At 34.5% G+C, this 17,519-nt stretch overlaps 1 protein-coding gene across 4 annotated transcripts in view; it reads left to right on the top strand.

The window, feature by feature from the left end:
• Positions 1-1,253: 1,253 nt before the first annotated feature.
• The window catches only part of LOC125049779, a 28,069-nt gene continuing 11,803 nt past the window's right edge, over positions 1,254-17,519 (top strand). For 2 of the 4 annotated variants that reach the window (XM_047649230.1, XM_047649227.1), the window contains exons 1-10: positions 1,254-1,422; positions 2,267-2,369; positions 2,689-2,780; positions 5,441-5,550; positions 6,157-6,337; positions 7,965-8,047; positions 9,418-9,542; positions 13,195-13,349; positions 15,339-15,486; positions 17,250-17,440. In XM_047649230.1, coding sequence (XP_047505186.1) covers positions 2,285-2,369; positions 2,689-2,780; positions 5,441-5,550; positions 6,157-6,337; positions 7,965-8,047; positions 9,418-9,542; positions 13,195-13,349; positions 15,339-15,486; positions 17,250-17,440 — 1,170 coding nt within the window. In that variant the 5' untranslated portion in view covers positions 1,254-1,422; positions 2,267-2,284. Of the gene's footprint in view, positions 1,423-1,578; positions 1,746-2,266; positions 2,370-2,688; positions 2,781-5,440; positions 5,551-6,156; positions 6,338-7,964; positions 8,048-9,417; positions 9,543-13,194; positions 13,350-15,338; positions 15,487-17,249; positions 17,441-17,519 lie in introns of those variants that run through there. The other 2 variants (XM_047649229.1, XM_047649228.1) reach the window with 2 other exon arrangements.

Genomic DNA, 17,519 nt, shown 5'->3' with positions numbered 1-17,519 from the left:
AGCGATTGCTTTCCTGCGTTCTGAAAATAAATATTGGTACCAATAAATGAAACATTATTTTATTTATTTTACAATTACATAAATTAGTACATTAGTTCTCAAGCCTTTGATTAGCATAATTTAATGTCCACGTTTTGTGGTAATTGTACTGGGAGCTTAGTCAAGATGCCTTAACAGTAGTGTATGACGTATGTAAGAAAGTCGAAAACTAAATTTGTATGAAAATTACATTCGGTATCGACAGTAGAAAAACAGCGTTCAGTAGCAATCAAAAACTATTTTTAATAATGCCAAAGAAGTATAACTTCTTACGAGTGTACATAAGTACTTGCACCCTTTTTTTTCATCATGGGATAACAATTTTTTTTATATTATGGCCATAGTTTTAACTTTATGCGAGTTTCTAGTTAAAAAAAGAATATTTTAAGCTATTGAATAGATTTTATCGCGGGCTTTGAACGCGGCGACCGAATCAAGAAATTCCGTAACGAAAATTAAAACCTGACCTAACGTTAGAGTGGGACAGAACGCATACTGCGTATTCACATCTTTCTGACGAGATCGGTGACGTAGCGTAAGCGCGGCCGATGCAGCCGTTACGCGTTGGACTGGGTTCACATGGGCAATGTCCTGCACGTTTTCTTTGTATTCGTTTTTTAACGTACTTTCACCCGGGTGTTCACATGTTAGATTTTCATTCGTGAAAAATAAATTAACGTTAAAGTTCATTCGATTTGCTTGACAAGTCCGTTGAGTATTCGTTTGAACGTATAAACGGTGTACGATATTTTGCAGTACAAACGTCGTGTGAATGGGTCTATGTACACTATTTATTCGTTAAGACGTATACTGCAAAAAAACGTGCAGGAAAATGCCGTGAGAAACCTGGCCTAGAGTGAGACAGCTTGTATAGGCGTGTTAGTATGAGTCTGGTAGAGTGTTAGATTGAATTTATTAATACCAAAGAAAAACCGCCTTACTTACTGCAGCAGTCCCCGAGTGCCACACGTTTTTTTTTTTGCTAGAAGAAAGATTTTGAAAGATAGAAAGAACTAGAATTTTATAGGTATCTATAAAATGCATGCCTGAAAAATGATTTGTAACAAAAAAGGCTTATTTGTAAATCTTATCCTAGACCTCCTTCGGGTGTTTTGCAACGGTTAAAATCTTAATTTTTTTTTCAATCTAATGAGCACAGAATACTTACCTTAATGCTTAATGGGGAATGACATATACAAACTATCAAACTACAATTATATATTTTTCTAAAATGATAAGTTTAACATCATTTGTTTGTCTAACTTAATTAGAATTTGGAAAGTGCATTTAATAAAATGAGGTTAACATAGATTATATTGTAAATTAAACATAATTTTATAATAATTAATCGTCCCCCAGGCTCTACATTCAAAAACTTAATGCGTAAGTATGGAAAGTCATCCGGACTTCTTTGTTATTTGTTGTTCGCTACATTAAATAGGTGAGAACGATGATGATACGGGATTCCAGCGAATTATAAATAGAATAGTAACGGTGGTATATGTGTGGGTGTCGTGTAGTCTGACACGCCGCCAGATAAGAGGATCGCAGGTGTTGATCGCGGTGCATTGGAGCTGTCGATGCACTTTCAAGTTTCGTGTTCTTGCAGTACGCTAATATTTATTTAAAATATTTTATTAATTTATAAAAAAGTGTATGTATGCAAATTGTGTACCAAAACAAAAAGTATTAAGTAATTAAAATAGGTATGTATGGTTTTTTGAGTTTCTTTTATTTTGTTAGACCAAGTAATATATGGAATGTTGGACGAACAAAATGCAATAAGCACATAAATGCTAGTTACATTTATGTTGTGGTGTGTAAATATTATTATGTAATAAGTGTGTATAATAAGTATCAATTTCATTAGAATAATAAATTTGTTATAAAATATTGTTTCTTTTTTAATATATACAATAAAATATATTTCAACTAAGTTTTAAGTATAATAAAAAATGTATTCTTTCTCTATAGTTATTTTGAAAAAGCAATCAATCATGTTTTATTGTACAATGCAGATTATATCATACAAATTTAGCGGGTGTTGAAAGTTTTTAAAAATATTTTCTTACATTGATAATTTTAAGTGTGTTTAAATGTTATTGTTGTAATTAATCAAAACTCCTTCTTTTGTACTATAAAGACAGCTTTTATTGCTGTTCTATACAATGATATTTATTTTTATAAGGTTACTAATTTTTTAAAATATGAATTGTTATATGACCAGGTACATAAAACATACACCATGCAGTCAGAAGGGGTTCCTGTAGATCTTTATATCTATGACTTGACTAATGGCCTGGCATCAGTGATATCACCAAGTATAGTTGGTAAGTAAATGTTTAATACTTATTAATGAGTTTGAGACCTTTAAAAATACACCATGAGTATATTTTGTGACAGAATAATATATGAATAATTATGTTATAATAATATTACCTATATTTTGTTTATGTTGAGATTTAAAACTAAGATCATAAAACATTAATATATTTTTTTCACAGTTTTGTGATAGGTTTCTAGGCTGATGATCCTTGTTTTCTATGTATAAAGTTTTTTACTTGTTGCCAGTAACTTGTGGATCTCCAGAATTGTAATCATTGTTTTATTTTTCCTTATTCCAAATTTAAACTAAATTTGCATTTACAGGCCACAAAGTGGAAGGTGTTTGGCATACATCCATAGTTGTGTATGAGCGAGAGTACTTCTTTGGAGGACAAGGCATAAGCAGCTGCCCACCGGTAAGCAATATTTCAATAAGAATTTCAGTAATAACTTGTAATAGTCGATATAAGCAAATAAAATTGATGTTTTGTTACAAGAAACCCTAGCCTTGGTTCACTGAATACAGATAAGTTATAAGGTTAACAAAGCTAAGGAGAAGTTGCAATACATTTAAATATTACTATGGCACCACAATTACGTTTCACGTGGCAATTGTCATTCAAACATTCTACAAGTTGTTACCTTGCTCATAAAAGAAAGAACATGTGTGTTTTGTGGTTATCGTGACCTTTATAACAAGATTAATATTACTTAATCTTTAGAAATTGTTAACATAAATAAAGAAAGTCTCTCTCACTCCTTTCAATATTTTTCATCTAGACCCTCGGCCCTCCATAATTGTAATCCCGCGTGTATGTATAAGGCATTTAATGCCGCGCACTACCCACTGTGTGTAACCTGCCCATCAAAGTATTTCCGAACAAATTCAGAATAGGGCTTTTCAAGAAATGAACTACAAATTTTTGGCACTCGTGAATCTTCTGGCGGCATGAGTGTCCATGAGCTCATAACGTGTCTCTTGCAACTGCCCGTTTGCTCTATAAAAAATGTACACTATACACATTCTGTTTTTTGATCTTGTCAAACCACCGCAACATACAAATTGACCTTACGCAAATAGAATTCGACAAATTACTCATTAATTATAATCGGGTTTTGTCACAAATTGATTACACCAGTTATAAAACAAAAACGTTGTTTAAAATTTGTTTAAGAACAGATCATTGGCAAGTGATCTTAAAGAGTATATTATTGTATAGAAATTCTTTTGGATTCCCTAATCGAGGGGGTAGAAGATGTGCCTTTGTTTCGATTCTCGGGAAAAGGAAATGTCTTAAAATAATGTTTAATGATACAAACTCCTAAATGTCTCTGCTTTTGAATGCGATTTTGAATATAAATTAGTTCTAAATTTTTCCATTTAAATTGCATTTTTCTAATAGTGCAATTTTGACCGAACATACGTTTAGGAGCTTAGTAGAAATTTACAAGTAATTGATATTCAGAACAGTGGAATGCCCACGCGACATCTATTCCTGTTCGCCACTAGCGACATAAACAGCCCATTACATTTCTTTTCATAACTATTCAAACATATCATCTTATTCTGACGAGTTATTATAAAAAAACATTTACAAGTATAATAGTATTTATGCGTATTACTAGAGTTGCCAGATCAAATTAAAATAATTACCCAAATTGCTCTATCTTCGAGTATTCGGAAAGCATGCGCCTAAATATTCGTTGACCAAGTTAGATTGTTATTCCTTGTTAGTTTTAATGTGTTCGTTGTTGCGAATAAAAAGTATGGTTTGGAGGTATGCTGAATATAATAATTGCCAATAATAAATTGTTCACTGTCATCGAAACATATTGATGATGGCAATTAGCGTTTTCGGCATTCATCATTTAATAGCTGATGTATTTCGCCATAGAATCGCATCGTCATGATATGTACTATTTTTACTCTGAACGCGTGTATGTTATTTTTGTCATATAAACTACGTCGCTACAGTTTTATTTATTGAATTTCGAAGACGAGACTTTCTATGTGGAATCTAGGTGTGCAAAGCGTTAATCCGGTCGTAGCATGATGTTTTCTAACCTTCCTTATAATATGAAGAAAAAAATATAAGACAAAAAACTGGACTTGTCTAACTCTAACCTATGAAATGCTTTCAATAAATATATCTATAATTCAGTTAAAGTTACTAACTTAAGTTGTTTACCTGGTCAACTACTATTGCAACTGATACATTCCGGTTTTAAGCTTGCTTGATTTAATCTAATAAAAACATTAATACATACAAAATTGGTTGTGTTTTTTCCAAACTCCCTTAGGGTTACAAGACTTGCGTCGTTAACGAAATACATGGCAATATGGTAACCGTCTTTAACATCGAACTCATCAAAAAGATACGACCAGTTTGCAAGAACTTAGCTATAATAGAGTAGTAAATTCGTATAAGAAAAGCGGGCACGTAGCCAACCTGACATTTAGGAAATAAACACGGCCGCGCGGCGCTTTGCGTATTTTGTAAAATATTGTGCATTTCACCTCCGGCTCTTTGATGTCATAGGAGTAAATATAGGAAGATACATTAAATACAGGTTGCGTATTTAATTTGAGCACAATAAAAGGACTGTGCCATCGGAATACTTTATTTAAATTGTCTTGGTTATGCGTGGTCAATGCGTTCTAGCACAGCAGTGAGTACTAAAAATGATTTTTGTTTCTACGAGTTATTATACTCAAAAATTTACGGCATGACATGGAAGCCTAATAACCTACTTGTCTATAAAATAGATAAAAATTAAAGAAATTGATGCAATATATTATTATAGTTGTTTTAAACTTTTAAGTCAACAAAATAATGGAAAAATTTTATGTTTAGATTTTAATAAACGAGTGTTATTAATGGAAAATATTATTTCTTGGAATATGTTTTTTGTCATACGCTCAAGTCCTGGCTGTGTCCCAATGGATTATTCTTTCTAGGTGCGCTATTACACGTGTTCATGTTGTGAAGGTGAACCGACATGCTTCGCTCAAAATATGTCCCACCCATAAAGGTTTTTAGTCCCACTGGATATATTAGGTATGTTTATATTACAGGGTAGCACAAGTTTGAGGGCTCCACATCAAATTAAGACCTTGGGGAACACATTCGTACCATTTCCAGTCTTCAATCAGTACATAGAGGGCCTGGCTACATCAACATATGCGTAAGTTTTATTAAAGTAATTCCTATTTGCCGAATTAAGATTGGCCAAAATGATATCGAATAATTGCAGGTTTCGACAGCTAGAAGACTAAAATTACTAGTTTGTAGTTAAACAATTCTTATATATGAATGATTAGAACGTTTACTACGAAACATGGAGCGCTGATCAAGTTTTCTTAAGAAAATATTGTTACTTTTTGATTGTTTTAATTATTAGACTTTTTAGACGGTACAAGCATATCCCAAAGGATCCCAATGTCAAATTAAATACATAATAAATTGCTCATCGGCATTATACCCTTCGTTTATTTATTTATTTATTAAAGTACATAACATCGTATCTAATTCTAAGTTAATCTAATATAAGTTACAATTTAACGATTTTAAAATACATGACAATTACGGTAAACATAAAATTTACAAAAATAACACATTTTATTACAAATTTTGGTTAATACTTACCTAATTAAAAATACTTTTTTGCCTAATTCCGTGTATGTGCTTAACAACGCTTTTTAAATTGATCAGTTATTCAAATGATTTTCCTTATGGGCTTATACTATTCGTTAAGAAGCTATAGATTTAAATTGTCTGTTTTGATTTCCAGTGGTTCAACCTATCATCTAATCAATCACAATTGCAATCACTTCTCCGATGAAATCGCACAGTTCCTTTGTGGTGAACGCGTACCTAAGCACATACTGTCACAAGCTGAGAGAGACTTACCGGCGCATCTCAGAATAGCCCTTACTTCAATGCTAGAGCAGTTGGTACCAGATGGTTCGCAGGTGAGTTAATTTCTTAACCTTGACTTTGTCTTGCCTTTGACAGGTGTGAAAATCTTCGAAATGTACCCGACATTAAAATTATTGAAGTGAAATTTCTTTATCGGGGTTGGAAAAAATTGTAGTGTAACATTTTTTCGTTACGCGTCACATTTTTCCGTTACGCGCCATCTTTTGAAGTGAAACTTCTTTATCGACGTATGGGAGAAATTTTGTAGCAGGTTACGCGCCATGTTGCTTATTGAAGTCAAACTTTGTATCGGCGTTGGAAAAAAATTTACACACATTTGTCACATTTTTCGGTTACGCGCCATCTTTTTCTTGTCCCTACCACGGTTGATCCTTTACATACATAACACGTTATTTTATTTAATGATCGCACCTCTATAACTGAAATAACCTGTATTCTCATCTCTATTAATGGAACCCTCTGTAAATGAGACAGATATTTATTTATACCTATATATCTGAGACACTGGGTAAGTGGAATACCTCTATAAGTGAAACGACATTGCAGGTCCCTTGATGTCTCACTTAACCAGGTTTCACTGTAGTAGATCATTTTTCGAAAAATAAGGTCATAAAGAAGTTTCACTTCTTACGTGTCTACACCTAGTACACGCACACATTTTTTTTTTCTAAACGGGTATACACGCGAATATATTACATTAATTATATGAACGATGTAAAGCTTTATTTTATATTAAGTGAAAAAAATTGCACCATATTTTAATGTAACAATAATAATTTACAAATTAATTTTTTAGTCTGATATTCTTAAACGTATTTTTCAGTTTTCGATGTACCCTTAAATTGTTTATTAAATCCTAAGGGCTTGACCAAATATAGCGCAGCATTCGTACGCGGCGTGCCGCGCGCTTTATCGTGTGCAGGTGCATTCGCATTAGGGATGATAGAAAAACACCGATGTCATAATCAAAAGCCCAATATCGATGATTTTCGCATTAATAATTGACAAAGAAATAAAATACATTGAAAGCCCCTTATTTATTCAGTAAATTGACGATAATGTATGAATATCTTTACAAAATCCTCAGATTTCTACATCCGATGATTCGGAATCTGGAACCCGCGAATCGGGAAATGGATAAAATAGTTCCATGTCTTAATCTAATTAAATTTGTAAGTCAAAACACTTTAATGGTTAAAAAGTTGTTTATATGTAAATACAAGATAATTGTGTATGTTTTTTCATAATTATACATGTTTTACGATGTACCAGAAAATGGCGGTTGCATTATTAACCAAAATTGTTTCTAAATCCATACGTACTACAAGTAGCAAACGTATTTCAACGCTCAAATGGCTGGGCACACGCTGTGATTTTCACCTAGTAAATCAATGTTTTGTTAAATTCTTATTCCTGCCTTTATACCTTCCTATGGCATACATCGAGCATATTTTTGTATCGGTTTGTAGCTGTGCCTTCTAAGGCTTTTATACCGAACACAATAGATCTAATAGTGTCCATGGGCGGCGGTATCACTTAACATCAGGTGAGCCTCCTGCCCGTTTGCCCCCCGTTCTATAAAAAAAAAAAAAATTAAATTATCCAGTCTCTTGATCACTGCCATGAAAAGTGTATTTACCGGAAAAAAAATTGTTGCAGGCAGTTTACGCGAACGGGGTTCGTCATAGTCGACAAGACAGCCCTGATTACCTTACGCTCAATAATCAAATCGAAGAAGCAAGGTAAGTCGAGTTATAATAATGATATCTAAGTTGTTAGCCCCTATTTTCTCACAAAATTAAGAATGTCTAGGGTTGGGAAGATGGCTAGAACTCAAGTGTGTAATCAGTGTCCAATAAGGGAACAACATGATAATGATATAACATATTTTTAGTTTATAAATATAAAAACTCTGCGAATCTCTTCGTATAGAATTTTAAATTAGCGGCTTTATTACATGAAGTTAGATGATACTGTGTTTTTTTCCTTGTTTGCAACCTTTTTGCTTTGTAAAAAATAGTAGCCACGGTACTCAAGTACGGTATAAAGGCCGATTCACATATTATATCAGTGAAGCCACAGTTACGAAACAGTACCGGCACAGTGCGAAATATTCTTTCATACATTATCTATGAACGCATCCCTACTTGTCAGTGTCAGTGACTATACAGTGCTCTCACCGGCAATCACGGACGGATTCGTTCACAACGATATTTTTTGTCGGATCACTGACGCCGCGTAATTATTTGTCACATTTTGTTTATTGCAGAAGAATATTGAAGCAGCTCTCTGACATTTTAAAATATTCAAACTTTTCACTAATTCTTTGTATAATGTGATGAATTCTCCTTCCGTCTCTCTTAATTGCCATGCTTCATGTACCCATTTTCCTTTTTTTCCTTGATGCTGCTCTTCGTCTAAAGCAACAGCTATCATTGCTAGCTCCGTAGTATTGAACAGAGCCATAATCACGTTACTTGACGACGGCCACGTTTTCACTGAAGCTCCGTAAACTGAGTACATGTGTGAATTGAATGACTGACGCAATACCGTATCACTGATACTGAATTGAGCGGACACGTTGACGGAACTGTGGCTTCACTGATATATGTGAAGCGGCCTTTACTTGTAGCCCACATTTCATATTAGTGCCATAATTGTTTATTTGAAAAAAATATTACCTAATTATTTAACTTGGTAGAATATTCTAATGACATGTGTGGTAGGTCCAGTGGATTGAACCACATGCAAGTACTACGAGGTGCGGCGGCCGGCCTCTGCCTGCTACTGCGAGCAGTTCACGCGTATAAGTCAATTCGTAGGACATATGACCAATCGCGACCATTCTAGAATATTCTACAAGTTTCGATGTTAAAAAAAAACTAAAATAAATAACGGAGATGGACTTTGGGTTTTTATTTGTAGTTTGAAATAAGAATATATAGGTATTTACCAGATTTTCCGACGCGATCTCTCTGCTACTCAAAATTGTTGTAAAATTATTGAAAAATATTGCTTTTTGATGAGTTTACTTTAATATTTTATGCCCAGTTAATGTTTTTACTGATTGATTAAATATATGTGATAACTGTCAACATTATTTTATTCGTAGGATTGCGTCACAGGAGTTAGAAGCTAAACGTAGTACCATAGTGGAGAAACATGCGCGAAAGGAGCGAAAAAAAGAAAAGAAAAGAAAGAAGTTGCGCGAACAAGGTGGAGCCGGAGATGATGATGGTAAGTTTGGTTTAGCGTAGGCATTGTGCATTTATGACGTTTTAACAGAAGGATTTTATTAGGATACATGGCTATTCAACTAAGCCTTGAGTTTTGATAACGTAAAGTGATTAATGGAAATATTACCTCAAAGCATTGATTGTTTTAAATAAACCATTAGTTTGTTTCTTCGATAATAAAATAACTAAAATACGACGCAAAATTATCTTCAAATTTAATCTGAGTGTGTGTGCTACTAACTTACATTTTGATTTTCTTTCTAATAAAATAAAATATAGAATACATGTAGAAATATCGATCAAATAAATTTTTTTTGTAGTCTGTTAGAAAAAACTTCTTTTATAGCAGTGCCATCATAATATATAAGTTATTACGCTATCATAAATATAATATACGCTGGATAAAATCGGGTTTAATAGTCACAATAATTATACTTGAATTTCAAAAATTATAAATCCCATTTATAGTCGTATTTTTAATTAGACGAAGCCAACTGACAGTAGCTAATGTCACTTTGTAAAATAATGTTGCCATGTTTAAAGTAATAGTGATTAGTGATGCGTTCAGTTCTTGCTCAATCAGATGAATGAACAATGAGTGTGAATAGTTAATCATTTCAAACAGTAAAAGAATATTATTTCTATTTCAAAATTGTATAAAAGTGCTCTGATATAAGTTAGGTACTAGTACTATGTAACTACAATCACTTTTTTGACGTCTTATTACAAAGCGCGGCGCGGCGACTAGTGCCATCACCGATCATTCATTCAGGGGTTTTTACTTTGTCACAACACTATTTTTATTTCATCAAAAATTGACAACACCGTAAACGTCAGTTGACTTCGTCTAATTAAAAATACGACTATAGACGAATTTGTTTATGCTCGATTCGCAGGAAAGGTGCAGTGCTCCCAACTGCCCCACAAGCATCGCATTGACTCTTTTCCGTGTCCACGTAAATGGCAGAACGATCGTGACGAGAAAATAGAAGATACGTTCAAACCTAAGTCGTAATTGACGTATAAACGCGATACCTTCAAGTCCATTCAGACGCTAAAACATTTGCGATGTAAAAAAGACGAGACTTTTAGATTTAGAGGTTCCTTAACCGTTTTTCATATCTCTGTGTGGAAATCAGCAGTGGTAGTTCCGGTGACAACTAGATCAGTAGGGTTTTATACACAATATATCTTTAAGCAAGCATACGCAATGTATGGCAGCGCATACGGAACGGTACGCATTCCTGAATGTACACCTTACGCGTTCTATCGAGTTACGCTAGCTCAATTTGAATATAGATTGTTGAAGGCTAAATGCTACCTAAGTTATATCACGGATGACGCGCTGTTTTATAGGCCACGTCTTACTATGGATATAAGATCTCTTATTGAATCAATTTGGTTTACATGTTTACCTGTAGGTAAGATCATTGCAGGCATTGGAACCGTGAACTATAAGGGTAAAGTTTATTACCCCAGATGTTTGAAAGACAATGTTCTTGGAATACTTTATTCAAACTTGAAAGAAATAGTTACGGCGATGGCAAACCCGAATACACCGCCTGAAAGTCGTCGAGCTTTCTACGATTTGAACCCTCTACCGTTCGCTAAATGGAAACAACCTCAGCGAAAACGGGGTGATCAGCCTCCTCTAGTTGATTTAGACCCTCTGCTGTTGAATCCCGACGACTTCATGCCCCCTGAGTACGGCGATGACGATTTTGCAAATGATGTGCATTGTGTGCAACACTTCATTTCTTTTTTAAATAGAGAAGCATATCTTTGTACTGGTCGGATACCGATACTAGATTATGAAGCTCCGGGTCATCAAAGTATCCTAGTTTCAAATTACGCTACAGGTTTACGAAATCCTGACAAGCAATTCCAGAATAAATGGGCTGACGAAGGCATGCCTCGGGGCGATCTGGACGAATTCTGGGCCCCAGAGAATCTATCAAAGGAGGATTTCCAAATGGGAATAGCGATTTTAGTAGGTGAATCAAGATCCGGTGAAAGCCCTTATCGCTCATTACAATTAGGCACATATAGGTCAAGCATACGCTGGACCACCTTGCTTCACCATACGTTTACCTGATTTTGGCTAGAAACGCTAGCCTCTTAGCATATCTTTTTGAAGCATCGTTGATGAGGGGCCTTTGAAAAATATTAATAATTTAATTTAATTATAAAAACCAATAGAAATTTGTGACGATGAACATGAATTAAATGTGATTACTATATAAAAATAAATAATAGTTTAAAAAAACTAGAACACACGCTTTTAAAGCACATCAAACTAAAAAGTTAAAAATAATTCCTAATTTAGGCTGAAAATGGTAATGAACAAAAAATACTGGAAAAAGCGTGGGGCGCTCTGTGCCATATTTTTCGTCTATCGAGCAACCTTTTTTAACCAATTTTTCACTTTTTAGTTTGATGTGCTTTAAAAGCGTGTGTTCTAGTGTTTTTTGACTATTTTTTATTTTTTAGTTTATTTTTTTTATTTTTTTCATTTTTTTCATTTTTTTCCGCATTGTCATCGATCTTTGACAGGTGCGCAAAGTTTGAATTAAATCTGTCCGTTAAAAGTGGGTCAAAATCGAGTCCGAAGGAGTCGGTTACATACATACATACATACATACATACATACAGGTGAAGCTAATATAAAGCGTGTAAAAACAATAAAGTTTGCGGTCACGGTAGAAGTAGAGTCTAAGCTAAAAATAGATAAGATTATAGCTTAATTACTATGTTGTATGAAAGCATGTTTCGAATAAACTTATTACTACTGTCGATATTTATTATTTCGGCGAACTAATAATACCAATGAACTCTTAGCTTTTCAAGTGGTCCTAAAACAAAAGTGTCAAAGTTGTTTATAGAACGAGTTTAAATGTGATCCACCTCGTCTATTTATGCCGACGTTTTAATGTTCTCCAAATAGGTCGAGTAACTTGTAACATAACATGCAAAACCTAAACGAAATGTGCTTGTAATAAAAACGTATGCTTCATAACACTTCTTGTTTCCTTAATATATGGGATAAGCATGGATTTGGTGTGATTATAAATATAAAACGATGAGCCATCCTGCGTTGGTTTTTGGCGATACGCCAAATATTGGTGAATTTGAAACAGTTAGCTCTCAGCAAGCGAGGTGTTATCATCGTTTTGTGAATTTTTCTTGTTTAAAGGTAAGTCACCAATCAGGTGGTAGTTGATTTGTTACTATTTTTGTCACAACGTGGGTTACACGTGTAGTTGGGAAATCAGTCAAAAGCGTTTTGACGAAACATTCCTCCATTCTGAAAACGTGTTTATTTTAGTGCAGTAAGTATTAATAATGTTTATTTTTGATGCAATACATTCTTATTTATTATAAATATTCTAAATGTTTAGCTAGTGATTAAACGGGGCAACTAAAAATAACACGTAGCGCGAATCTATTTGAGTCATCAACCTCATGAATTTGTTTTTATTCGTTTCTCTCAATTCACTTCATACAATATATATTGTGCAAATTATAGATCGATAAAAAGAATAAGAGAATGCCTATTTACTCTAGCAAGAAAGTTTTTAAGCGTAATTTCTTAAACTACTTTAACTACCGGTTTCGTCGTCTCGTGCTGTTTGTATTTTTGTTTGTTTGTATAGATATGGCAGAAGCTTTAGAAGCAGTAGAAGTAAGAGATCCGGTATCCCTGGCAGGGCCAAGTTCTCGTGACCTTGACGTTGAGGCAGAGGAACGGCGCGTAGAGGAACAACGCAAGAGAGCTAGAGATCCTCCCGTGGTTTACAGGGATATTGATGTAAGTTTGTTTATCTACCAGAAATAATTACGTAGTTTTAATTTTATAGATTCACTAACCCGCTGTTGTTCTTTAGGCTAAGAGGGGTTCAGACAACACTTTGTTATCTGCAATATAGAATATGACTGTTAACAGTTTTTACGGCAAACTTAAATATTTCGACTAATCTGTGGTATGCTCTACGGCAGTAAAGGTGAAATTTGGCAAACTTTTGTAAAACTATGTTATGTAAACATAGTGTTAGATTAAACTAGCTGACCGGGCAAACGTCGTTTTGCCATCTATATCATTTATAATAAAAAATAGGGGTTGATCGTAGAGGGGTGAAAGTTAGGGGTTGTATGTATTTTTTTAATGCTGTATCATAAAAAAATAAAAACAGAAAAAAATATCTAAAAATATAAAAAAAATAGTTGGACTGGACTGGGTGGACTACCCCTAACATTTAGGGGGATGAAAAATAGATGTTGGCCGATTCTCATAGATACCGGATAAGCACAAAAAATTTCGTCAAAATCGGTCAAGCCGTTTCGGAGGAGTATGGCAACGAAAACTGTGACACGAGAATTTTATATATTAGATATATATTATTTAATCGCATTTATATTATATTCAGTGCTACATGGAAAAACTTATTCTTAGAACACTAATGGAATATATGATGAACATGTTCAATCGTAAATGCACCAAATGGGTCACAAGTCAAAATTATATCTATGAAAATATTTTTCCATTTATTTATCTGTACTACTTAATATTTAATAAAGGTCTAATTGTACCACTATTGTGAACCGAATTTGTTTGTTTTTGTTTTTCTTTTAAGACCGGCAATCTTTGGATTTAATTTTGTTCGAAAATAATCTGCGCTAATTATTTCTGCGCTAAAGTTCCAATGTACGGTTTAAAATATCGCGTTGATAAATACTGCTCATACATATTTTAAAATAATAATATTTAGTTTTTCTTCAACGGTAGAAATATACGCATTTGTTAAAATGCATACATGCATTCGGAAACGAAAATTATGTTACTATTTATGTGTATATATGTTAAATTGTGTGATAGTATATAATTCGTTATAACTGGGGGCGTTTATTAGAGAAGATGTGCCAAGTTCTTCCAGATCATTTACGTGATATTCAGTTTCAGCCGAACTCCACTTAATAAACAGATAAAACATAAATATTTATTCAAAAATTAGTTATCAACCTGATTAGTATTTGATAAATAGGAAATCTTGCAATCTTGGAATTATGTGGCAAGGAAACTTACTATTAAAATCTAACTCTCTATTGCTATAGTGAAGTACCCTTACAGATATTCTTTCGCACCCTCGACCCCATACACAGCCTCTATTGCCTTAAAAGATGACGTAATACTACACCAAGATAGTAGATAATACGCCTTATACATATCAACATATCTCGATGTTACGATTATACGAACAACATGCTTTTGCTCGTATAATCGTAACATCGAGATATTAGCCTCATCATATTGGGTCATGAGATGTTTTCCATATTTTGACGTGACAACGTCTTATAATTCGATGGAGCCAGCTGCACGCACGAAAAAACATGACTCGTGCGGCGTTACCTCGCTCTGAGGCGTTACCTCGCTCTGAGGCGTTACCTCGCTCTGAGGCGTTACCTCGCTCTGAGGCGTTACCTCGCTCTGAGGCGTTACCTCGCTCTGAGGCATTCCATTTAAAATTGACATAATTGTATTTATGCGTACAAATAAATGTAACTTGATCAATTCAATTGTGATTTCCTTTTACCTCCTTCTCTTTATCCATACAAAATACCTATCAAACAAATATTTTTTATTTTTTTTGAAAAATGCAACCATCCCATCAATATTTTTTATGACGTTGTGACGTTCAACTATCGTCAGTAAACCGACTTTACAGATAACCGATATTTTTTTAAGACAGATTTAATTTTACATCTTAATAAATACATTAATAATTGTGTATATTAATTTCAGGGTGTTCAAGAGTTTGAAGCCTTCTCAAAGACCCTCGAAGGAGTCGAACTAACGGCAGAAGAAAAGCAAAGTCTGGAGGAACTGCAACAGTATTTAGTCCAGGGTGAAGGGAGCTGGGTACTTGGCGATGAATTCCTCAGTTTTATTGGTAAGGTTTTTACACATTTTAGTTCCACTCGTACACACAGTAACAGCCCGTTCCCACTAGTCGTAAGTCGCATAAGACTAAAAGTCGAATGCTCTGGTCACCATACACTTTATATGGAGCTGTTCACATTAGATGAGACGCGACTTTTAGTCTAATACGACTCAAAAAACCATCCGACGGGCCAGCGCCCGTTTTAAGACTGAAAGTCGCGTCGAATCGTGCTCGCATAGGTGCCTGTTTGTTGCTGTTCACACTAGTCGTGCGTCTAATCGACTCGAGCGCGTTGTTACCTCTCTCCCCGCCCCGCTTCCTAGATCGCTACACATTGCTTGCTCACTCCATTCGTGTTTTATTCAGAATGGCGCGAAACTACGACCTATACGACTCGCGACGCAGTGTGAACAGGGACATCAGACTTTCGACTTTTAGTCTTATGCGACTTACGACTAGTGGGAACGGGCTGTAAAAGTATTATTTTAGTGAGAAGGAATTTAAAAAACCTTAGAAAATAAATATAAAATATACGTTACATGCATGCAAGATACAAAAAACAATAAAAATTAAGTAAGGCGATGAAATACATAATGTGTAAATACATAATGGGTGTCTCAAAGGGAAGTTCATTTTTAGTTGATCCATTAAAAAAAGTCATGTATCAAAAAGTTTTATTCATTATTAAAGTACACATTTTGGGAGTTTATTTCATAAAAATACTACCGTTCAAATGTAGACCCTCGCGTTAGCGGCACTCATTTAATCGAACAATAAACTTATGACGGCTCGGCAGGTGCACTCAGTGATTGCTGCCATTTCGTGACGGATATTTTCTTTCAATTGCGCCAGAGAAGTCGGCTTATTGGCGTAGTTTTTAAATTTGAGAAAACCCCATATGAAAAAATCTATAGGGGTTAAGACTGCGTGGAGGCCAATTTATGTCACCTCTCCTGGAGATCAATTTGCCTGAGAAAATTACACGAACTCGTGGCAGAGACGTATTGTACGTGTGTAACGTTGCTCCGTCCTTCGGGAACCATGTTCTTTGGTTATAGCCAGGAAAGTTTTGAAGTTCTGGCACCGAGAAGTCGTCTAACATTTTCACATAACGCTAAAGAAATAAATGTAAACTTTCTTTTGAGACACCACAAAGTATTTTATGACCTGGTCTCAGAATTTTTCACACGTTTTGCCATTTTTTTTACCTTTAAGTGACGAACAACACCAAAATTATCAGCGAGTAACAATGAATTAAGTTATGGTCAATATAAATGCGGCATCAATGAAAAGTTTTGAATAATTATTTCCTTTTCGGAATTTCCCTTTGTTCACTTTGAACACTCTATGATCGATCTCAGGAACTACGAGTTTAAATAAAAAAAAAATCGGTTGTCTGTAAAGTCGGTTTACTGACGATAATTGAACGTGACAACGTCATAAAAAAATATTGATGGGATGGCTGCATTTTTCAAAAAAAAAATTAAATTTTATGTTTGATAGGTATTTTGTATGGATATAGAGAAGGAGGTAAATGGAAATCACAATTGAATTGATCAAGTTACATTTATTTGTACGCATAAATACAATTATGTCAATTTTAAATGGAACGCCTCAGAGCGAGGTAACGCCGCATGAGTCATGTTTTTTCGTGCGTGCAGCCGGCTCCATCGAATTATAAGACGTTGTCACGTCAAAAAAAAATGTGCTATATAGTCCATTTGAGTGAAACCGCAGGGCACAGATAATACCTAATCAAATTCTTGTTCTAGGCCGTATCCTAACCGACCCGTCAATAAAGACTAGTTCCCGTTGTGGTGTCTTGAGATGTCTAGCAGCGAGTGCTTTAAAAGATGACGTATCACTTTTACTACACCAAGATAGACGACAACACGCCTTATTGGGATATGCGCACTCAATTGACATGTTGCCAATAGACGAACAACGTGCTTTAGGACTTTTTGTAAGTAGCGCCTTGATTATATACTTGCCGTTAACACTATGCTCGGCTCTCTTGTGTTAGCTTTTAATATTTATTTAAT

The sequence above is a fragment of the Pieris napi genome, chromosome 5 (genome assembly GCF_905475465.1).
Source record: "Pieris napi chromosome 5, ilPieNapi1.2, whole genome shotgun sequence".
NCBI classification, from domain to species: Eukaryota; Metazoa; Arthropoda; class Insecta; order Lepidoptera; family Pieridae; genus Pieris; species Pieris napi.
This window is presented reverse-complemented; position numbering and strand designations above follow the sequence as displayed.